The following is a 25,353-nucleotide window of genomic DNA, read 5'->3' on the forward strand; positions in this document are numbered from 1 at the left end:
TGGTTCACACTGTTCTCATGAGCAACAAGGTCCCTCTCTCTAGTGAATACTGAAGCAAAGTATTCATTTTGGGCCTCCCCCATCTCCTCAGACTCCAGGCACAAGTTCCCTCCACTATCTCTGATCGGCCCTACTCTCACTCTGATCATCCTCTTATTTCTCACATAAGCGTAGAACGCCTTGGGGTTTTCCCTAATCCTTCCCACCAGGGCTTTTTCATGCCCCCTTCTAGCTCTCCTCAGTCCATTTTTGAGTTCCTTCCTGGTTACCTTGTAACCCTGCAGAGCCGAGTCAGATCCTTGCTTCCTCAACGTTATGTAAGTTTCCTTCTTCCTCTCGACTAGAAGCTCCACTTCTCTTGTCATCCAAGGCTCCTTCACCTTACTATTCCTTCCTTGTCTCAGTAGGACAAACCAATTCAGCACTCGCAGTAAGTACTCCTTAAACAATCCCCACATTACTGTTGTGCATTTCCCCAAGAACAATCGTTCCCACTATATGCTCCTCACCTCCTGTCTAATAGCAGTATAATTTCCCCTCCCCCAATTAAATACCTTCCCATACTGTGTATTCCTATCCCTCTCCATGACTATGGTAAAGGTCAAGGTGTTGTGGTCACTGTCACTGAAATGCTCTCCCACCGAGACATCTGACACCTGGCCTGGTTCGTTGCTTAGCACCAAGTCCAATATGGCCTCTCCCCTAGTTGGCCTATTTACATATTGAGTCAGGAATCCTTCCTCTACACACCTGACAAAATCTGCTCCATCCAAACCATTTGCACTAAGGAGGTTCCAGTCACTATTAGGGAAGTTGAAGTCACCCATGACAACAACTCTGTTACTTGTGCACTTCTGTTCCTCTATCTCACTGGTGCTATTGGGGGGTCTATAGAAACCTCCCATTAAAGTGACTGCTCCTTTCTTGTTTCTAACTTCCATCCATACTGACTCAGTAGACAAACCCTCCTCAACTACCTCCTTTTCTGCAGCTGTGGTGCACTCCCTAATTAACAGTTCCACTCCCCCTCCTCTTTTTCCTCACTCCCTATTCTGAAAACATCTAAAGCCCAGAACATCCAACAACCATTCCTGCCCCTGTGAAATCTATGTCTCCGTAATGGCCACAACATCATAGTTGCAAGCACTGATCCATGCTCTTAAGTTCATCTCCCTTATTCCTGACATTCCTTGCGTTGAAACAGACACACTTTAACCCATTCCACTGAGTGCAACTTTGCCCTGTCAATGGTCTATCCTTCCTCACAGACTTGTTGCATTCTATTTCTGCCTGTTTAACAGCTACCCTATCCTCTGATCCGTAGCTCGGTTCCCACCCCCCTGCCAAACTAGTTTAAACCCCCCCGAAGAGCTCTAGCAAACCTCCCACGCAGGATATTGGTGCCCCTCCAGTTTAGGTGCAATCTGTCTTTCATTTACAGATCCCACCTTCCCCAGAAGATAGCCCAATGATCCACATATCTGAAGCCTTCCCTCCTGCACCAGCCCTGTAGCCACGTATTCAGCTGCACACGCTCTCTGTTCCTTGCCTCACTTGCCCGTGGCACCGGTAGCAATCCTGAGATCACTACTCTGCTTATCCTGCTCTTTAGCTTCCAACCTAACTCCCTAAAATCACTTTTTAAACCCTCATCCCTTTTCTTAGCTATGTCGTTGGTGCCTATGTGCACCACGACTTCTGGTTGCTCACCCTCCCTTAAGCTTTTAATGTTAAGCTTTTACACGTGTACATATCCTCAAAGTGGATCAAGCTGTGAGGAAGTAACCTCAATCAAGATTTCAGTTGACTTGACAAACTGACATAACTTTAGGTATTATTAATTACTATCTGAAACTCAAGCTTAGTTATAATCTTGAGATTTCTCTTCCCTTCAACTTCAGTTTTAATTATGTTCCTTTATATGGCAACAACAGTTTTCTATGCTAATATGTAATACGATGAGCTATTTATTTTCATTTTGTTCGTTGATCTAGCCCATTGACTCCCTATGATATGCACAATATGAATGCAACATTGAGCTGGAACTTGGTAATTAGATTTAATTGTGTTGGATTGATAAAAGTCAATCTGTAAGGCCGAATAAAATTTGTTGAGTTTCCTGTTGCCTAGCAGCTTATTGTCTACAAATAAAATGGTCAAATTCCTTACTGATTTTGGTTGAATTAATATTCAATTAAGTTCATTGCAGGATTATAACTTTGTCACACTTTCTTCATTTTGGCGTACTGTGGAATTGCATCTCTTAAATTCTTTCTGTTTTAGATGGAGAGGCTCCAGGGAGAGATCAGCAATGAAAAACAAAGTATGCAAAATGTTGAAAGCCTCAGCAATGACCTTATAAAAGAGAAGTCCCAACTTGAAAAAACTATTGAAACCATTCGCGAAAATACTGAGGGACAAGTAAGAACAAAAGATTAAATACTTTCCTACAAACTTGTTTCTTCATTTCTAGGCCAAGCTATATTGCGGTAACTTCATATTCGAATGAACAGATTAAGTCATACATTTGGGTGCAGGATGAGCTTCAAAGACAACATAAACTGGATAACTGATCTTGAACCTTGTTAAATTGTGCTTCAAACTACAGTCTGTGTTTCCTAGAGCTTTAATCTCCAGGTAACATCAGTTCCATGACATCATAATCTCAATAATCTCTCCTTTGGTAATTTGGACATTCTGAATTCTCCCTCAGTGTACCCGAATAGCGCCGGAATGTGGCGACTAGGGGCTTTTCACAGTAACTTCATTGCATTGTTAATGTAAGCCTACTTGTGACAACAGAGATTATAATTATGAAGTTCAGTTGAAATACTAATGATAGTTAAATAAAACAACATGAGTTTATTAAGTCACAAACTGGTGGCTAGCAAAGTCCTTTTTTATGCTTTGCATGATCTGTTCATTTGAATTTTTTATTTGTTCATGGGATATGAATGTATAATAATCTTTATTCGTGTCACAAGTAGGCTTACATTAACAGTGCAATGAAGTTACTGTGAAAAGCCCCTAGTGACCACACTTCGGCACCTGTTCAGGAACAGTGAGTTGCTGGCAAGGCCAGCATTTGTTGCGCATCACTAATTGCCTTTTAAAAGGAGGTGGTGAGCTCCCTTCTTGAGCTGCACAGGTTCATAGTGCACACAGAGTTGGGAAGGGACTTACAGGATTTTGACAAGCAAAATAATTCAAAGTTAGGGTGAAAACTTCTGTGATAGTGTTCCCATTAGTCTGGTGCTCTTGTGCAAGGTGTTAGAGGTTTTTGTTTTGAAAGGTATTGTCAAAGGATGTTTGGAGAGTTACTGCAATGCATTTCAAACATGGTACACACTGTTACCACTGTGCATCAAAGTGGTGGAAGGAGTGCCAATTAAGCAGGCTGCATTGTCCTGAATGGTATTCATGTTCATGTGGAATGTTCATGATCATATTTATGAAGCTGCACTTAGCCAGGCAAGTAGATAGTATTCCATAACACGCCTGACTGGCATCTTCTAGATGGCGTGCAGGCTTCTGGAAGTCAAAGTGATTAACTTTACACTTAAGGCCTGGTCTTGTAGCCAAAGTATTTGTGTTGCTGGTCTAGTTTCTGTTGAGTGTTAATCCTTAGGTTGTTGATGGTGGGACATTTGGTGATAACACAGTTAAACGCCAGGGACAAAATAGTTAGATTCTCTCTTATTGCCTGGTGATTGCCTGACATCTGTGTGAAATGATCATTGTTTGCCCAAGCCATAATGCTATCTCGCTGTATGTTGGCTCAGACTGCTTCGGGAAGTGAAGTGTTGTCAGTAGTACTGAACACTATGAAACCATAAGGGAAGATGTGCGGGTTAGGTGGATTGGCCATGGTATATTACGCTTCGTGTCCAAAACAAAGAGAAGTTGGGTTAGGGCAGCATGGTGGCGCAGTGGTTAGCATTGCTGCCTCATAGCGCCGAGGTCCCAGGTTCGGTCCCGGCTCTGAGTCACTGTCTGTGTGGAATTTGAACATTCTCCCCGTGGTTTCCGCCCCCACAACCCAAAGATGTGCAGGGGATAAATGTGGATTGCCATGCTAAATTGCCCCTGAATTGGAAAAAATAAATTGGACACTCTAAATTAAAAAAAAAAATTTTTTTTAAAAAAGGTAAGTTGGTTTGCGGGGATAGGTTGGAGATGTGGGCTTGAGTAGGGTGCTCTTTCCAAGGGCTGGTGCAGACTCGATGGGCCGAATGGCGTCCTTCTGCACTGTGAATTCTATGATTCTACGTTCTTCACTTCTGACCTGATGATGGAGGTCAGGTCATTCGTAAAGCAGGAGAAGGAGGTCGGGCCAAGACCAATACCCTGAGGAACTTTTTTAAATATTCATTCATGGGCTGTAGATGTCGCTGACTGTGGCAGAATGTATTGCCCATCTCTAATTTTCCTTGAGAAAGCGGTGGTGAGCTGCAATCTTGAATTGCTGCAGTCCATTTAGTGTATGAATATCCACAATGCCATTGGCAAAAGATGTGGAGATGCAGGCTTTGGACTGGGGTGAGCACAGTAAGATGTCTTCCAACACCAGGTTAAAGTCCCAACAGGTTTGTTTCGAATCACAAGCTTTCGGAGGGCAGCTCCTTCCTCAGGTGAATGAAGAGGTGGGTTCCAGAAATACATATATAGACAAAGTCAATGATGCAGGACAATACTTTGAATGCGAATCTTTGCAGGTGAACAGCGACCACGACACTACACAACCCTGCCATGGCAACCTCTGCAAGACGTGCCAGATCATCGACATGGGTAACACCATTACACGTGAGAACACCACTCACCAGGGACACAGTAAATACTTGTGCGACTCGGCCAGCGTTGTCTACCTCATACGCTGCAGGAAAGGATGTCCCGAGGCGTGGTACATCGGCGAGACCATGCAGACGCTGCGACAACGGATGAACGGACATCATGCAACAATCACCAGGCAGCTGTGTTCCCTTCCAGTCGGGGAACACTTCAGCAGTCAAGGGCATTCAGCATCTAATTTTCGGGTAAGCGTTCTCCAAGGCGGCCTTCAGGACGAGTGACAACGCAGAATCAGCGAGCAGAAGGTGATAGCCAAGTTCCGCACACATGAGTACGGCCTCAACCGGGATCTTGGATTCATGTCGCATTACATTCACCCCCCACCACCTGGCCTTGGCTTGCGAAATCCTATCAACTGGCCTGACTTGAGACAATTCATACCTCTTTAACCTGTGATTATCCCTTTTTACAGTTGCTCCATCTGGACCTGTAAAGACTTAATTACCTGCAAAGACTTGCATTCAAAGTATCATCTTGCATCATTGACTTTGTCTATATATGTGTTTCTGGCCCCCACCTCTTCATTCATCTGAGGGAGCTGCACTCCGAAAGCTAGTGATTAGTAAAAGAGTTCAGGATTTTTGACCAAGCGACAATGAAGGAATGGTGATGTATTTCCAAGTCAAAATGGTGTGTGACTTGCAGGTGAACCTGCAAATAGTGGTATTAATATGCCACTACTGTCCTTGTCCTTTTAGGAGCAGAGCGCACAGGTTTGGAAGTTGTTGTCGAGAGCATTCGTGAGTTACTGTGGTGCATATTGTAGAGTTGGTGGCGGCGGGAGTTTATTCTGGTGCAGTGGGCGGCAATCAAGCATGCTGCTTTGTTCTGGATGGTGTTGAGCTTTTTGAGTGTAGCTGGAGCTGCACTCGTCGATGCAAGTGGAACTGCACTCATCCAGGCAACTGGGATGTGTAACAAGGGTGCGCAGGCTTTGGGGAGTCAGGAGGTGAGTTACCCTCTGCAGAATTCCCAGCCTCACGGCACCGAGGACCCAGGTTTGATCCCGGCCCCAGGTCACTGTCTGTATGGAGTTTGCACATTCACCGCATGTCTGCGTGGGTCTCCCCCCACAACCCAAAGATGTGCAGGGTAGGTGGATTGGCAATGCTAAATTGCCCCTTATATTCGGAAAAGAAATTGGGCACTTTAAAATAAAATAAAAATTCCTAGCCTCTGCCGCAATATTTATATGGCTGGTCCAGTTGAGTTTTTGGACAATGGTAACTCCCAGGATGTTGATAGTGGGGGATTCAGCTATGGCGGTGCCATTCAATGTCAAAGGAGATGGTGATGGATCTCTGTGTCTATTCGGAACCCTGGTTATCCCCTCTTTATACTGTGTATCATGATTTGAAGAATTACCACAATTTGTATTTTAAACTCAACCACTATATTCGCTAAAGATAATCAATCTGACCTAAGTTTGTATTGTAACTAAAAGTTTACCAGTGGACACTAAAGCTGACAATAAAGTTCAACAAAATTTTGCCAAGGGGTACAGCCTGAATAGGTTTCAGAAAGTGATAGATTGATTCCGGGATTCCCGACAATTGATTTTTAAGGAGATCATTATCATAAAAGTCTATTTTGAAAGCCCTTATCCACCTTTCAAAATTACTCTGTTTGATCCTTTCAAACTCCATGTAAGTTTGACCAAATTCTTTCCTTAAATTTCTAAACCTTTGTCTGTAGGCTTCAGGTACGAGTCCATATGCACCGAAAATAGATTTTTTTCACCTCCTCATACATCCCAGATATCTCCTCTGGTAGTGATGCAAACACTTCACTAGCCCTACCTATCAGCTTTGTTTGAATCAGTAATACCCACGTGTCCTGTGGCCATTTCATTTGTTTAGCTACCTTCTCAAATGAAATAAAAAAGGCTTCCACCTCCTTCTCATCAAACCTTGGCAGTGCTTGCACATATTTAAATAGACCCCACCAAGCCTTCGACTTTGACACTCTTTCTCACTATCCTCATCACTATCATCCAACTGTACGTTTCCCTTTACGTCTGCCAATTTTAACTGACTGTCATGTTTCATGGCCATTTTCTGAAGTTCAAACTCTTTATCTTTTTCATTTTTCTGTATTTCTCTTTCTTTTTGTTCTGCTCGGCCTATTTTCTTTCTTCTCTCTCTTTCTTTTTCCTCTCTCTCTATTTCGTATTCAAGCCACTTTAATTCTTTCACATGTTCCATTTGTATAAGTTGTAACTGAATTTCTGCTATTTCCAATGAGTCAAACTGTATCTCAGGCAACTTTAAATGCTTAGCCACCGCCATAATTACCTCATCTTTTCGCATTTTGTCAGGTAATGTTAACTGCAATGTTTTTGCCAAATCTAACAGTCTGCTTTTAGTCTCTGTCCGTAAAGTACTGCGTGTGACCGTCTCCACCCCCAAAAACTTCAGAGCCTCTGAAAGAACCATTGTCCACAACACACACCCCACTTAAACTGGAATACCACACCTGAAAAGCAATCACAATATGCTCACCCCTCACTGTGTTTAAGTTCACTAAGCCAATCCAATAGATAGACTTTTATCCCGGACGAGCCCCCAATTTGTTATGGGCCAGGGTTTAGAGAACCCAAAAGTGTATCATGGGGTTCACCTGACCCACAACTTTTAATAGATTGTGGTATGGGGAGCACACAGCCCACTCTACAGGTGTGGTACAGCAGAAATGGAAACTTATTTTTTGAAGCAAAACAATGTTTATTCTATGAACTCAAGTTAACCTTTTTAAAACAAACAATGAACACCTTGGCAACCATTAATTCAAAAACAACCCCCAAAGAATACGACACTAAGTAATCCATAAGCTGTCCTTTTACCATCCACAAATGAAATTTAAAACATTCCAGTGAAACATGATTGAGGATTATTAAGGCACCCTAATCCATGTGGTGCCCTCCAGGCACGGAAGGCCTTGACGATGCTGGTAGATACAATGTGCTCCTTCTCTAGGGATACTCAGCTGTAAATGTAACCATAGTAGTGGGCAGATAGTTGTGCTTTCTATCACTTTGCTGATGATTGGGAGTAGACCGATGGACCAATAATTGGCTGGGTAGGCTTTGATCTGCCTTTCATGGACAGGACAACCGAAAATACTGGAAAAGCTCAGCAGGTCTGGCAGTATCTGGGAAGAGAAACCGAGTCAATGTTTAGAGTCTGCATGACTTCTTCACAGCATTCTTTCTGCATTTTCCACATTGTTAGCTAGATACCTGTGTTGTAGTTGTATCAGAAAAATGTGGATGCTGGGTGAATTGAAAATGTCATGGTTGAACTTTAAAAAAATTGTGCAGCTGCACATACATGTTGACTTAAAAGTGCCAATTTGTCCTAGGGATGCACAGAAATCTCTGGATTGATGCATGGCTGCACAACTTAGTCGTTGCAGTAGGACACCTACTATTTGAGAACATTGCATAATAATACATTGTGCTGCTGTGATAATGCTCAACTGTATTGTTGAGCAAAATCGGGCAAATTAATTTTAGGTGAAGTAACATTTTTAAAACTAATATGGTACAGAAGTGTAAGTCAATGCACCTGATAACTGTATATGCTTTTGCAGAGAATGGGAAGGGAACACTAAACTAAGAAAGAGAAAGAAGCTATTTAGATATGCCTCCACCCAGGTCTTGCATTCCAGTTTTTCAAAGATTTATCCCATTTCCTTTTAAATAATGGTCTCGTCGCCTCAGTAGCCACTTGATGTGAAGCATCCCATGTTCTATAGCCTTTAGTCAAAAACGTTTCCCTTTCCTTCTCCCATAGTTCTTCCATTGTGAATCATTGGCCTATATTGCCTTGTTTCCCATTCACCTACCAGTGAAACCAATTTGTCATTGTTTACCCATGCTAAAAGTCTCCAGGTTTCACTTGGCCTTTTGCTTATCTTTCTGCATTAGTCCCATACATCATCTTAGTTACAAGAGGATCCTATGCGCACAGGTATCCACAGCTTTTTGAATGAAGAGGTTCCATTAATTCCACCCTCGAGATGAAAAAGCATTTCCTCACTTGTCTCCAAATTGACCTGCCTCTAATTTTGATATTGTAATCCACCCTCCCTTCTCTGTTCTTGATCCCCCACCACAGGAAAAAGATTATCTGTATTCTACACTCTCCCTGTCACTCCTCACCCTAATTCTCCACTGTTATTCTATTCCTCCTATTCCAATTCCTTGTTCTCGAACACTTAGAAAATGATGGTAGGATTGGGCAGAGCCATCATATATTTATGAAAGGGAAATCATGCCTGACGAACATGTTCAGAGTTTGTTGTGGATGTAACTAGCAAAGCAGATAAGGGGGAACCTTTGGATGTGGTGTATTTGGATTTTCAGAAGATTTTCAATAAGGGCCCACACAAGAGTTCAGTATTAAAAAGGAGAGCACTTGGGATAGGAGGCAATATAATGACATGGATTGAAGATTGGTTAATGGGCATAAAACGGTATGAATAAATGAGTCATTCTTAGGTTGGCAGATTGTGACTAGTGGGTCATTGCAAGGATCAGTGCTTGGTGCCCATCCCTAAGAGTATTTTAAGAGTCAACCACATTGGTGGTGGGTTTGGAGTCACATGTAGGCTAGACCAGGTAATGATAAGTGATTTCCTTCTCTAAAGGACATTAGTGAGCCAGATGAATTTTTACGACAATCGACAATGGTTTCATGGTCGTCATTCGACTTTTAATTCCGGATTTTTTTTTTAATAAACAATTTTATTGAGGTAGTTTTTGGCTTTATAAACAGTTACAGACATCATCAGAAAGAAAGCAAAAAAGGCAAAAATGTGCAAACATCCACGTACTTTCAATACTTCCATCGTAACATATTGCACAAGCCCGCTCCTCTCCCACCGGTACTACCTGCCATATTTTCCCTCCTACTCTACTCTACCCCCACCCCCTGCTGACGCTCACTCTCCCGCAAAGAAGTCAATAAATGGTTGCCATCTCCGGGCGAACCCCTGCACAGATCCCCTCAAGGCGAACTTAATTTTTTCCATACCCAGGAAACTCGACATGTCCGCAAGCCACCACTCAGTCTTCGGGGGCTTTGAGCCCCTCCACGTCAATAGTCTTCGTCGCCAGGCTATCAGGGAAGCAAAGGCCAAAACATCGGCCTCTTTCTCCCCCTGGACCCCCGGGTCTTCCGAAACCCCAAAAATTGCCACCCCTGGACTCATCACCACCCTTGTTTTTAGCACCCGGGACATGACCCCCGCAAAACCCTCCCAGTACCCCCTCAGCTCAGGGCATGCCCAAAACATGTGAACGTGGTTCGCTGGTCCTCCCGCGCACCTAGCGCATTTGTCCTCTATCCCGAAGAATTTGCTCATCCGAGCTACCGTCATATGGGCCCGGTGAACGACCTTAAATTGAATCAGCCCGAGCCTAGCACATGTCGCGGTCGAATTTACCCTACTCAGGGCCTCTGCCCACAGCCCATCCTCCATTTCCCCGCCTAGCTCCTCCTCCCATTTAAGTTTCAGTTCCTCTGTCTGGGACCCTTCCTCCCTCATGAGCACCTTATAAATACCCGAGACTCTACCCTCCCCTTCTTCCCTCCTAGAGACTATTCTGTCTAGGATCCCCATTGGCGGGAGGCGTGGGAAAGATGGGACCTGTCTACGAACAAAGTCCCGCAACTGTAGGTAACTAAAGTCATTTCCCCTTACCAACCCAAATTTCTCCTCCAAGCTCCTCAAACTCGCAAAGCTCCCTTCCAGGAACATATCACCCACCCTTCCCGCCCCCGCCCGCCGCCATACTCGGAACCCCCCCATCCATACTCCCGGGGGCAAACCGATGGTTGTCGCAGATTGGCGCCCAGACAGACGCCCCCATCTCCCCTACATGCCTCCTCCACTGGCCCCATATCCGCAGGGTCGCCACCACTACCGGGCTGGTGGTGTACTTGGCCGGCAGCAGCGGTAGAGGAGCCGTGACCAGGGCTGCCAAGCTGGAGCCCTGCACGAAGCCGCCTCCACCCGCTCCCAGATAGACCCCGTACCCACCATCCACTTCCTTATCATAGCGATGTTGGTCGCCCAGTAATAATTAATCAGACTCGGCAAAGCCAGCCCTCCCTCGCTGCGGTTCCTCTCCAACATCGCCTTCTTCACCTGCGGGAATTTTCCCGCCCAGACAAAGCTCATGATCATCCCATTAACTCTTTTGAAGAAGGACTGTGGGATAAAGATCGGGAGGCACTGAAAAATAAACAGAAATCGAGGGAGGATTGTCATCTTTACAGTCTGCACCCTCCCTGCCAACGACAGCGGGAGTGCATCCCATCTCCGAAACTCTCCCTTCATTTGCTCCACCACCCTGGCCAAATTTAACTTATGCAGCCTGCCCCAGTCTCGTGCCACCTGGATTCCCAAATACCGGAAATTTTCCTCAACCAGCCTAAACGGTAGCCCTCTCAATCTGTTCTCCTGGCCCCTTGCCTGGACCACAAACATTTCACTCTTGACCGTATTTAATTTGTATCCTGAGAACTGGCCGAACTTCCTCAGCATTCCCAGTATACTTCCCATCCCGGCCACTGGGTCCAACACGTACAGGAGCAGGTCGTCTGCATAAAGAGAGACCCTATGTTCAACCCCGCCCCTCACCATCCCCTTCCATCCCTCTGCGGCTCTCAGCGCAATCGCCAGCGGCTCTATGGCCAGCGCAAACAGCAGCAGGGAGAGTGGGCAGCCCTGTCTGGTCCCTCGGTACAACCTAAAGTACTCCGACACTTCTCTGTTGGTCCTGACGCTGGCCCTCGGGGCCTGATATAATAATTTGATCCAATCCCTCCCCGAACCCAAACCGTCCGAGCACCTCCCATAGATAGTCCCACTCCACCCGGTCAAAGGCCTTCTCGGCGTCCATTGCCACCACTACCTCCACCTCCCTACCCACTGGGGGCATCATTATCACATTAAGTAATCTTCTCAGGTTGGCTGCCAGCTGCCTACCTTTCACAAACCCAGTTTGATCCTCCCCAATCACCTCCGGTACGCAGTCCTCCATTCTAACCACCAGTACCTTTGCCAGGAGCTTGGCGTCTACATTAATCAGGGAGATTGGCCTGTAGGATCCGCACGCCTCCGGGTCTTTACCCCGCTTCAATATCAGTGATATAGTGGCTTGTGACATTGTCGGCGGCAGGGTCCCTCTGTCCCTTGCCTCATTGAAACCCCCCGCCAAGACCGGGCCCACCAGCTCAGAGAACTTCCTATAGAACTCTACTGGGTATCCATCCGGCCCCGGGGACTTCCCCGACTGCATGGCCTTTAAGCCCCCCAATACCTCCTCTACTCTAATCGGGGCCCCCAGCTCTTCCACTCGCCCCCCACCTACTGTTGGGAAGGTTAACCCGTCCAGATACCTTTTCATCCCCTCCGGTTCTTCCGGCGGCTCCGAAGTATACAGCTTACGATAGAAGTCCCGGAATATCTTATTCAATTCTGCCGGGTCCTCCACTTTGCGCCCCCCCCCCCCGTCCCTCACTCTACCTATTTCCCTGGCCGCCTCCCCCCTCCTGAGTTGCTGCGCTAACAGTCTGCTAGCCTTTTCCCCATGCTCGTACACCACTCCCCTCGCCTTCCTAAGCTGTTCCACGGCCCTACTCGTGGATAGTGCTCCCAGTTCTGCCTGTAGTCTCTGCCTCTCCGAGTAAAACCTCCCCCGGGGACTCCGCGTGCTCTTCATCTATCCGACCCATTTTCCTGACCAATCTATCCATCTCTGCCCGGTCTGCCTTGGCTCTGTGGGCCCCAATTGAAATCAGCTCCCCTGCACTACTGCCTTTCGCGCCTCCCACAGGGTCGCCGCTGAGACGTCCCCCGTGTCATTCACCTGCAGGTAATTTTGCATACATCTCCGAAGCCTCTCGCAGATCCCCTCCTCCGACAGCAGTCCCACGTCTAACCTCCATTGCGGGCGTTGGTAGCTCGCTCCCCCGATCTGCAGGTCCACCCAATGCGGGGCATGGTCTGAGATAGTAATTGCCGAATATTCCGTGTTCTTTACCTCCCCCTACAGTCCCTGCTTAGTACAAAGAAATCTATCCTAGAATATACTTTATGGACGTGCGAGTAAAATGAGTAGCCCCTTCATGTTGGCTGTCTATCTCTCCAGGGGTCCACTGCCCCCATTTGCTCCATAAACCCTTTCAGCTCCCTTGCCATTGCTGAGAGTCTACCCGTTCTGGGACACGACCGATCCAAAGTCGGGTCAAGGACCATGTTAAAATCCCCTCCCATTATTAGCCTGCGAGAATCCAGGTCCGGGATCTTCCCCAGCACTCTTTTAATGAAGTCCACGTCATCCCAGTTCGGGGCATATATATTCACCAGCACCACTCTTCTCCCCTCCAGTCTGCCATCGGGTATCTGCCCGATGGCAGACATAATTACGTCCGCAACATAATTACGTCCGCCCTCAGAGCCCGCAAGTGCGCGAACACCCACGCCCTCTTAACCGGCCCATTCAGTCCCTTGACGTTCCAGGTGATCAGCCTGGTCGGGGGGGGCACAACCCACCCCCCCCCCACCCCGCCGGTCAGCCATAGCCTTTCTCGGGCCGGCCCGTGCGTCGCGCCATTCCTCGCCTGCCCTTTGGCTGCCTCCACCCTCGACCTCCTCTCCAGTGCCTATTTCAAGTCCCTCCCACGTCAGCAGAACAACCCCCCCTAACCACATCCCCCGATACCCCCACCCTTGCCATCTACTGGCTGTGACCCCCCCCCCCCCCCCCCCCCCCACCTGACTCCCTTGACTAGCCAATCTGCTAGCCTGGTGACTCAACACTCCGGCGCCTTCCTGTCTCATTCCCATTGTTTCCCCGTCCTCCTCCTCACTCCCTGGTGCCCCATCCCCCTCTCCAACCCACTGGGGCAAGCCGGCTCCAGTGCCTTCCGCGAGCTGCACCAAAAAGTACAAATCAGCCCAAACAGGAAAAAACAGAAAAAAGAGGAAAAAGCACAAACCACCCCCCCCCCCCCCCCCCCCATAAGAAAAAAGAGAGACAACAAAAAAGGGTTAACCCCCCAAACCAATGTCCATGAACAAAGGAAAGAGTCCCAAATGTTTCGCTTGGCCCTTTTGGCCCAGCAAACCGTTGAGCAGCAGTCCAGGCCCATTCGGCGTACCTTCCCACGGTAATCCTCGGGCCCTAATTCGCGTCCTTGGGGCCTCCTTTCGGGACCAGCCCCTGGTCCCTCACAAAATCCATCGCTTCTTCGGGCTCGGAGAAGTAGTGGTGTTGACCCTCTTGCGTGACCCATAGGCGAGCTGGGAACAGCAGACCAAACTTCACGTGCTTCTTGAACAGCACCTCCTTGACATTCTTAAAGGCTGCTCGCCGCCGAGCCACCTCTTGGCTTAGGTCCTGGTAAATGCGGATAACATTGTTGTTCCACGTGCTGCTCCTGGCGCTCTTTGCCCACCGCAGCACCCGCTCCTTGTCCACGAACCTGTGGAACCTAATCACCATCGGGAGGGGGGGGGTCCGCCCGGCCGCCCCTGCCTTGCCTGCACTCTGTGCGCCCCCTCCAGCTCTGGCGGTCGCGGAAAGGCTTCGGCCCCCATCAGCTGCTTCAGCAGGTCTGCTACAAACGCTGCAGCATTAGCTCCCTCAGCCCCCTCCGGAGGCCGACCATCCTCAGGTTGTTCCTGCAGACTCTATTCTCCAGCTCCTCCACTCTGTCCAGCAGTCTTCTCTGCCGCTCTTTCAGGCTGTCAACTTCTAGCGCTGCAACCGTCTGCGCATCCGCCTGCTCCTCCACCGCCTCTCCCAGCTCCTTAACTTTAACATCCTGCGCATCCAGCCTCTGGTTCAGCTGATCCACCGCTTTCTGGATTGGGTCCAAGCTGTCCCGCTTCAGCACTTCAAAACTGGACTTCATTACCTGGAGCATGTTATCCAGCACCTGCTGGATTGCTGAGGTAATTTTCTTCAGGTCCTTGTCTCTGTCCCTTTTTCTCCTTCTTCTTCTGACTTCTGGACTCCCACTGTTCCATGTGCCGCAGCCCGCTCCTCAGCACTTTCGCTGCCGCACTCCTTCGCCCAGCTCCTTAAATTTTACCTTCTGGGCATCTGAAGTGGGTCCAAGTTGTCCTGCTTCAGCGACTCCAAAACTTTTTTTCTTCTCCTGGAGCAAGGAAGTTCCGTGGGTCCGCCATCTTGCGTTTCAGGTCAGTTTCCTCTGCTCCTTGCCTCCGTCTCTCTCTCTCTTCCCCTACCTGCTGGCCTCCCACGATTCCATCAGCTGCAGCCCGCTCTCCAGTTCTTTAACGGCAGCCTTTTTGCCGCCCCCGTGGTCCCGCTATCGCGGGGAATCAGCCCCAAAGCCCCGCCGGAGTGAGAGCCCGCCGAATGTGCGGCTCACTCAAGCATCGCTGCCACCGGCTAATTCCGGATTTTTATTGAATTCAAATTCCACCACTTGCCCTGGTGGGATTTGAACCCAGGTCTCCAGAGTATTACCCTGGGTCTCTGGATTACTAGTAACAATATCAATATGCCACTCACTACCCTCATCTGCCTTAGGAATGCAAATACTATTTTTGCTTTTATTGGAAGAGGATCTGTGTAATAATTATAATCTTTGTTAGTGTCCCAAAAAGGCTTACATTAACATTGCAATGAAGTTACTGTGAAAATCCGCTAATCATCACACTCCGGCGCCTGTTTGGGTAGACTGAGGACAAATTCAGAATGTCCAAATTACCGAACAGCACATCGTTCGGGGCTTGTGGGAGAAATCCTGAGCACCCGGATAAAACCTACTCAGACACTGGGAGAACGTGCAGACTTCGCACAGACAGTGACCCAAGCCAGGAATCGAACCCAGGTCCCTGGTGCTGTGAAGCAACAATGCTAACCATTGTGGCACCGTGGCGTGTGTACCGGAGTAAACATTCTTGGTGCACTTCAATAGAGCTTTAGTGAGACTGTACCTGGATTATTGTGTACATGTTTGTCACCTTATTACCTAAGGGAGGATATACTTGCCACAGAGGGAGTTTAATGAAGGTTCACCAGACAGATTCCTGGGATGGCAGCATTGCCCGATGAGAAGAGATTGATGAGACTGAATTAATACTCTGGTGTTTAGAAGGATTGAGAGGTGACCTCATTGAAGCATATATAATTCTTACAGGGCTTGACAAGGTAGGTGCAGGAAGAATATTTCCCCAGGCTGAGGGGGCCTGGAGCAAGGAGGCACCAGAATAACGAGGTAGGACTGAGATGGGGAGGAATTGCTTCACTCGGTAGCAAATCTTTAGAATGCTATACCCCAGAGGCCTGTGGAGGCTCAGACTGAGTATATTCAAGACAGAAATTAACACATTTTTAGATTGTAAAAATATCAAGGGATATGGGAATAGTGCAGGAGATACAAGATCCAGCCATGATCAAACTTAATGGCAGTGCAGACTCAGTCGGCTGAGCAGCCTACTCTTTTTCCTATGTTCTTGGGTCACATAATTAATCTCTTTCTTCCTCCACACCCCAACTCCTGCCAGTTTACCAGACTGTTCCATTTCAGGCCCCTTCTAAGATGATTCATCTGTCTTCAATTAAAGGAGTGTGGTGGGTGGGAACTGCTAATGTCAGTGAGCTTGGAGGCTTACCTACAGTGCCAGCTGTTAACATCATGGAGTAGAGGGATGTTATCCTGAAAGATGTTTAAATAGAAAAGTTCTTCAAGGCGGCTGTGAACAATACCTGAGAGTCGTGGTCCATTCTGGGGCAATTGGGGGTGACTGGTAAAGTAATTGAGGGACAGCTGTCCCTTATTTGGCTCGTCAGAATCGTTACAGTGAAGCCTGCTTTTTCCTCTGAAATCTTCGCAGCATTTCCGCCAACTTCAGACAAACTGAAGAAGCTCTCTGAAAATATTCCCCATTCCTAACATTTGATTTGTTTTGATGTAGCTTAACTTGTAATTCTCCTTGATTCGTTACTGTTTTGAGGGTAACAAAGTTTTTCAAATGCAATTTTAACTAGTTTTCTAGGTTTGTATATATCATATTAATGCATACTATTAACTTATAAAAATGGCTTTCATTTCCCAATTACCTTAAAGCTTTCAACCATCATGGAATCATCTACATTGACTCTTTAATAATTTCTTAGCAGTCATCACAAAGTATTCACAAATCTGTCAAATGCCACTTCTATGGAACATTTGTATTTCATTTCAAAATGAAAGCACAATTCAATTTTTTAAAAATGGGCTTTAACTGGATCTCTTTCTGATGGTTTAACTGGATCTCTTTCTGATCATAAATCATATTCCAAATATTTCCTCTTGCATGAACAACTCCGTGTTCATTTGAGATTATGTTTAAGCGTCTCCAATTAGAAATGCTTCTTTGCTTACATTCAGTGTGATTTTCTTAGTATTATTACGGGCCAGGGCTTAGAGAACCCTGGGGAGCACAAGGGTCCACTCTGCAGGTGTGATGCAACATAGATCTAAAGTACTATTAAAACAAAACAATGATATATGAATCCAGTTAACATTTTATACACACACAGTAAACATCTCACCAACTATCAACTCAAATACTTCCTCCAAAGAATACAGTACTCTATACGTAACCCTTAATCTTTCCTAGCAACATCCATAAGACAAATACACTCCTTAACAAAGACAAAAGGCTTAAATTCTCTACTGAGAACAGTTATAACTTTAAAATAAGCAATTGATCTGAAGACATTCTTTTCATGCAGAGAGATCAAAATTACACCTTGTTTGGCTGGATGCAGCTCCAACTCTGAAAACTAAACTAAACACACACACACTCGCTGCCAGCTCAAAAACGAAAGTATAATCAAACAGACAGCCCAGCTCTACCCGCACTCTGACATCACTGCAGCTATTTGATAAACACCCATTTCATAAAGGTACTCTCACATGACAGTATTCTTCAGAACAACCTTCGATCTGATTCATGTTTCCAGTATATCTGAGACATTGGGGAAGATTTTAAAAGCTAAAATGTGAAACAGGAGCAGAAGAAGGCCACTCAGCCCCTTGAGCCTGCTCCACCATTCAATAAGACCATGGCAGATCTGTTTATGTTTCCACCGTAACAATATACAATGAGTCTGCCTCCCAGCCATCTGAGGCAAAGAGTTCCAAGGTCGCACAGCCCTCCTAGAATTTTTTTCCTCATCTCTCCTAAAATGACAACCCCTAATTTCAAAACCGTGCCCTCTAATTCTGGACTCACTCACAAGAGAGAACATCTTTTCCACTTCCATCTTGTCAAGACTATTTAGGATCTTGCATGCTTCACTCAAGACATCCCTCACTCTTCTAAGCTCCAATGAAAACAAGCCAAATATGTCCAACCTTTCCTCATGAGACAACCCACTCATTCCAGGTAAGCATCCAGTAAACCACCTCTAAACTTCCTCCAATGCATTTGCATGCTTAAGTAAGGAGACTGAAACTGCTCATAATATTCAAGACATGGTCTCACCAAAGCCCTGTATGACTGAAGCATAATATGCTTCCTTCTATGTTCAATTCCTCTTGAAATAAACAGCATTTTATTAACCTTCCTAAATACTTCCTGTACCTGCATACTTGTAACTCATGTGTGAGAACACCTAGATATCTCTATACTTTGCTGTTTTCAATTTAAGCAATACTTTGCCTTTTTATTCTCCCTGCCAAAGTGAACCACTTCATATTTTCCCACATTGTACTCCACCTGTCAGATTTTTGGCCACTTACTCAACCTATATCAATTTGCAACCTCTTTATGTCCTCTCTTCACAACACACTTTCCTATCTATCTTTGTATCGTCTGAAAATTTAGCTAAAGTGCCCTCATTCCCCTCCTCTCAGTCATTGATGTAAATTGTAAAGGCCGCAGCACAGACCTCTGCGGGACTCCATTCGTCACGTCCTGTTAATGGGAAAAAAAGATCCATTTATGCATAAACTTTTGTTGTCTGTCAGCCAGCCAATCTTCTATCCATGTTACCCTGTATGTCATGAGCTTTATTTTCCACAATAGCCTTTGATGTGGCACTTTATTAAATGCCTTCTGTAAATCCAAGTACAGTATGTCTGCAGGCTCCCCTTCATTCACAACACATGTTATTCCAACAAAGGTCTCCAGTAAATTAGTTAAACATGATTTCCATTTCACAAAACTATTCTGGTTCTTCCTGATCAACTTTGTTTTTTCTAAATATCCAGGTTGCCTCCTTAATGATTGATTCTAATACCTTTCCCATGACAGACATCAAACTAACTGGCCTACCATTTTCTCTTTCCTGCCTTCCTCTCTTTCCAGTCTGATGGAACAGTTCCAGAATCTGGCGAATGCTTGGTACCTCAATAGTACCTTTCAAGACCCTTGGAAGAAGTCCATTAGGGCCAGGGACTTGCCTGCCCACAGTTCCATCATTTTGCTCATACGCATTCCCTAGTGATTGTAATGTCACCATGTTCCCCTCTCCCACCCACTTATTCACAGCTATCTGTGGTGGATACAAAAGTAAAAATATTTGTTAATTTAATCTGCCATTTCCCTATCTACTATTAACTCCCCATTGTGACTCTAGTGGACCAACTTTTCCTTTTCAATTACCTGAAGAAACTCTTACTATCCATTTTTACATTTCTAGCTAGCTTACTCTCATACGCTTAATTTTTTCTCCTGATTAAACTTTTCGTCATCCTCTGCTGTTCTTTATATTCTGAACGAACATCTGACTTGTCACACATTTTTCCTCATTTATTTGTTTTTTCTTTGGTTTAATGCTTCTTTAGTTAACCACGGATGGTGGGTGCTACCTTTATAGTGTGTACTTTATAGTGCGAATATACTTATTCTGAATATTCTGACATATCCCCTTAAATGTCTGCCACTGCTCTGTTTATCTATCCTCTAGCCTCATATCGCAGTTCACTTCAGTTAGCTCAGCTTTCATGTCCACGTAGCTGCTCCAATTTAAGTTTAAAGTACTAGTCTTAGATCCACTCCTCTTCCTTTCAAACTGGATGTAAAACTCAATCATATTGTGGTTGCTGCTAATTAGGGGTGTCTTTACCCTGAGATCATTAATCAATTCCATCAGATTGCACAATACCAAGTCTAATATAATCTACTCCCTGTTGGTTCCAGAACATGCTGCTCCACAAAACTTTCCCAAAAGCATTCCATGAGCTCCTCAGCCAGGCTACTACCACCAACCTGATTTCTCTAGTTTGTATGTAGATTAAAATCACCGATGATCATCGCCACCCCTTTATTGTAATCACCCAATATTTATCCTTGTATACTTTGTCCTACATTGTGGCTATTGTTGGGGCCAGCAGATCACACTCACTTTTGCCACCTTTCCCTTACTAGTCCTCATCTCCACTTGAACAGATTCTACATCTTGCTCTCCTGAATCAAATACAAGACCAAAGAACAAAGAAAAGTACAGCACAGCAACAGGCCCCTTCGGCCCTCCAAGCCCGTGCTGACCATGCTGCCCGACTAAACTACAATCTTCTACACTTCCTGGGTCCGTATCCCTCTATTCCCATCCTATTCATGTATTTGTCAAGATGCCCCTTAAATGTCACTATCGTCCCTGCTTCCACCACCTCCTCCGGCACCGAGTTCCAGGCACCCACTACCTGCTGTGTAAGAAACTTGCCTCGTACATCTATTCTAAACCTTGCCCCTCACACCTTAAACCTATGCCGCCTAGTAATTGACCCTTCTACCCTGGGGAAAAGCCTCTGACTATCCACTCTGTCTATGCCCCTCATGATTTTGTAGACCTCTATCAGGTCGCCCCTCAACCTCCGTTGTTCCAGTGAGAACAAACAGAGTTTATTCAACCACTCCTCATAGCTAATGCCCTCCATACCAGACAACATCCTGGTAAATCTTTTCTGCACCTTCTCTAAAGCCTCCACATCCTTCTGGTAGCCTGGCGACCAGAATTGAACACTATACTCCAAGTGTGGCCTAACTAAGGTTCTATACGGCTGCAATATGACTTGCCAATTCTTATACTCAATGCCCCGGCCAATGAAGGCAAGCATGCCGTATGCCTTCTTGACTACCTTCTCCACCTGTGTTGCCCCTTTCAGTGACCTGTGGACCTGTACACCTCGATCTCTCTGACTTTGAATACTCTTGAGGGTTCTACCATTCACTGTATATTCCCTACCTGCATTAGACCTTCCAAAATGCATTACCTCACATTTGTCTGGATTAAACTCCATCTGCTATCTCTCGTCCAAGTCTCCAAACGATCTAAATCCTGCTGTATCCTCTGACAGTCCTCATCACTATCTGCAATTCCACCAACCTTTGTGTCGTCTGCAAACTTACTAATCAGACCAGTTACATTTTCCTCCAGATCATTTATATATACTACGAACAGCAAAGGTCCCAGCACTGATCCCTGCGGAACACCACTAGTCACAGCCCTCCAATTAGAAAAGCACCCTTCCATTGCTACTCTCTGCCTTCTATGACCTAGCCAGTTCTGTATCCACCTTGCCAGCTCACCCCTGATCCTGTGTGACTTCACCTTTTGTACTAGTCTACCATGAGGGACCTTGTCAAAGGCCTTACTGAAGTCCATATAGACAACATCCACTGCCCTACCTGCATCAATCATCTTTGTGACCTTCTCGAAAAACTCTTATCAAGTTAGTGAGACACGACCTATCCTTCACAAAACCATGCTGCCTCTCACTAATACATCCATTTGCTTCCAAATGGGAGTAGATCCTGTCTCGAAGAATTCTCTCCAGTAATTTCCCTACCAGGCCTGTAGTTCCCTGGATTATCCTTGCTACCCTTCTTAAACAAAGGAACAACATTGGCTATTCTCCAGTCCTCTGGGGCATCACCTGAAGACAGTGAGGATCTAAAGATTTCTGTCAAGGCCTCAGCAATTTTCTCTCTTGCCTCCTTCAGTATTCTGGGGTAGATCCCATCAGGCCACTTATCGACCTTAATATTTTTCAAGACGCTCAACACCTCATCTTTTTAGATCTCAATGTGACCCAGGCTATCTACACACCCTTCTCCAGACTCAACATCCACCAATTCCTTCTCTTTGATGAATACTGATGCAACACCTCTGAACTATTGTACCAATGCCTCCTTGATTCAGTGCTACCCCTCCATTTTACCTATCCTCTTGAATGTCATATATCCCTCAATAGTCAGGAACAATCATCGCCATGCTGCAGCCATGTCTTTGTAATGGCTATCGGGTCATATTTATTTACTTCAATGTGTGCTGTCAATTCATATACTTGTTATGAATGGGACACACATTCAGATACAATGCCTTTAGCTTTGTTTTTGTAATCTTTGTAACATCTAGTCTTGATTGTTTGTGTAGTGTTGGGGTTTATCTCTCTGTCCCTTTATCCTATTCTATGTCCTTCATTACCCTTATTACTATTGTGTTCTCCTGCCTTGAATCTACCCCTTTATTTGCTACATCGTCTCAAGCATGATCCCTCAGCCTCCTTTAGAACATAGAACATTACAGCGCAGTACAAGCCCTTCGGCCCTCGATGTTGCGCCGACCTGTGAAACCCCTCTAAAGCCCACCTACACTATTCCCTTATCGTCCATATGCCTATCCAATGACCATTTGAATGCATTTAGTGTTGGCGAGTCCACTACTGTTGCAGGCAGGGCATTCCACACCCTTACTTCTCTCTGAGTAACGAACCTACCTCTGATATCTGTCCGATATCTATCTCCCCTCAATTTAAAGCTATGACCCCTCGTGCTAGACATCACCATCCGAGGAAAAAAGCTCTCACTGTCCACCCTATCTAATCCTCTGATCATCTTGTATGCCTCAATTAAGTCACCTCTTAACCTTCTCTCTAACGAAAACAGCCTCACGTCCCTCAGCCTTTCCTCATAAGATCTTCCCTCCATACCAGGCAACATCCTGGTAAATCTCCTCTGCACCCTTTCCAATGCTTCCACATCCTTCCTATAATGCGGCGACCAGAACTGCACGCAGTACTCCAAATGCGGCTGCACCAGAGTTATGTACAAGTGCAACATGACCTCATGGCTCCGAAACTCAATTCCTCTACCAATAAAAGCTAATACACCGTACGCCTTCTTAACAACCCTCTCAACCTGGGTGGCAACTTTCAGGGATCTATGTACATGGACAGAGTGAATATTTCTCATTGAAATTTATATATTCGGCAAAATGGAAAGTTGGAGAAGAATGTCTAAATTTAGTAATTCTAAACTTATTTATATTTACTTTAAACAAAGGTAATGGAATTTAAAAATGAATGTTGGCAGTTTCATCCATATGAAAAGTATTTAAACTGCATAAACTTACCCTGATATAATATGCATCGTGTAGATTATCAGTGTCGACCTTCTAACATTCTGCTTTAATTATCTTGTAACTAGTGAATGTATAACGAGAAGAGCTGATAATTCTCTAATAATAATAACCTTTATTGTCACACGTAATCTTGCATTAAACTGCAGTGAAGTTATTGTGTCGCCACATTCTAGCGCCTGTTCGGGTACACAGAGGGAGAATTCGGAATGTCCAATTCACCTAATAGCACGTCTTTCGGGACTTGTGTGAGGAAACCTGAGCACCCGGAGGAAACCCACGCAGACACTGGGAGAACCTGCAGACTCCGCACAGACAGTGACCCAAGCCGGGAATCTAACCTGGGACCGTGGTGCTGTGAAGCAACAGTGCTAACCACTGTGCTACCGTGCAAACGTCTAGGCTGAAATATGAGTGAATTGTATACAAAAAATAAGTAGATCCATGATTTCTTGTCAATGAATCTGAAATCATGAAATAATGACTTCTGACATTTTTCATAGGAGTGAGCCTGAGCCACCACTGACTAAGATCAAAGCTGACCTACAAACTACATACAAATACCTTCAGTTAACAAGTCTGTCAATCTCGTATTTCAAATTTATAATTGCTCTATCTTCAATTGACATTTATGAAGAGCATTCCAAACTTCTCATCTCCTTTGTGTGTCGAGTAGGGTGCTCTTTCAGAGGGTTGGTGCAGACTGGATGGGCCAAATGGCCTCCTTCTGCACTGTAGGAATTCTATGTTTTTGGCTTCTAAACGAGTCTGCCAAATTGAGGAAAATCTATTGTTGACAATACTGACAGGAATGAGAGTTTTACCTATTTGGCAAATTTCTTTATAGTTGTTGCACGTAGTGTTTCTTCAATAAAGCATCTTGAATGCCTTTGCATGTTGTAGAATATTTGTAAGAACTAGTAGTTTATACATTTTTTATTAATTTCCTTCACTACATTTGCTTTTCCTAGATCAAAGCATTGGAGCAGGAAAATGAACATTTGAATCAAACCATCACATCCTTGAGGCAACGTGCACAAATCAGTGCAGAAGCAAAAGTTAAAGACATCGAGAAAGAAAACAAGATTCTCCATGAATCTATTAAGGAATCTAGTGGTAAACTGAACAAATTAGAGTTCGAAAAGAAACAAATCCGAAGGGAGTTAGAACACTATAAAGAAAAAGGAGAAAGGGCAAAAGAGCTTGAATGTGTTTTGAGTCGCTTGAAAAGAGAAAATGAACTGTTGCAGAAGAAAATAACTAGTCTAATAATTGCATGTGAAAAAGTCGAGATTTTGGAACAGGAGAACTCTGACCTAGAAGTGGAAAATAGAAAGCTGAAAAAGACTTTGGATAGTTTGAAAAACCTTACAGTGCAATTAGATATATTAGAGAAAGAAAACAACCAACTTGATGATGAAAATTTGCAGTTACAGAGGACAGTGGAGAGTTTGAAGTTTAATGGTGTCAAGGTGGCACAATTGGAGGTAGAGAACAAAGAACTGGAAAATGAGAAAGAACAGCTAAACAAGAGGCTGGATCTCTTGAAGGCTTGTAATAAGAAAACTGAACGATTAGAGGTAAGCTATCAAGGACTAGATTTAGAAAACCAACGGCTCCAAAAGGCTCTAGAAAATAGTAACAAAAAGATTAATCAGTTGGAAAATGAACTACAGGATTTAGAAACAGAAAACCAGAGCTTGCAAAGAAACCTGGAAGAGCTAAAAATCTCCAGCAAACGGTTGCAACAACTAGAGAAGGAAAACAAATTGCTGGAGGAGGACACTGTCCAACTAGAGAAAGACAAGAAACAGCTTGAGAAGGAAAATAGGCGATTGCGCCAACAGACTGAGATCAAGGACTCATCACTAGATGAAAACAACATGACAATTTCCAATCTTGAAAAAGAAAATAAATTGCTTGTGAAAGAAATCAACAAATTCAAAGATCTTTATGGACGACTGAAAGATTTAGAAAAATACAATAAAGAGCTGGTTAAACAGTCAACAATTGATAAAAAGACTCTAGTGACATTACGAGAGGTAAGATACTTATTTTTATAGTGTGGTGAAGAAAGAAATTACCAAAATGTCACAGAGGGAACC

General features: G+C 45.0%; 1 protein-coding gene across 29 annotated transcripts in view; it reads left to right on the forward strand.

Annotated features, from left to right (window-relative positions):
- LOC119972565 (girdin-like) overlaps nt 1-25,353 on the forward strand; it is a 649,171-nt gene that overhangs the window by 314,180 nt on the left and 309,638 nt on the right. For all 29 annotated transcript variants that reach the window (XM_038809673.1, XM_038809681.1, XM_038809689.1 and 26 more), the window contains exons 14-15: nt 2,284-2,421; nt 24,220-25,290. In XM_038809673.1, the coding sequence (XP_038665601.1) occupies nt 2,284-2,421; nt 24,220-25,290 (1,209 nt within the window). The remainder of the gene's footprint in view (nt 1-2,283; nt 2,422-24,219; nt 25,291-25,353) is intronic.

Source organism: Scyliorhinus canicula, chromosome 1 (assembly GCF_902713615.1).
Source record: "Scyliorhinus canicula chromosome 1, sScyCan1.1, whole genome shotgun sequence".
Lineage (NCBI taxonomy): Eukaryota > Metazoa > Chordata > Chondrichthyes > Carcharhiniformes > Scyliorhinidae > Scyliorhinus > Scyliorhinus canicula.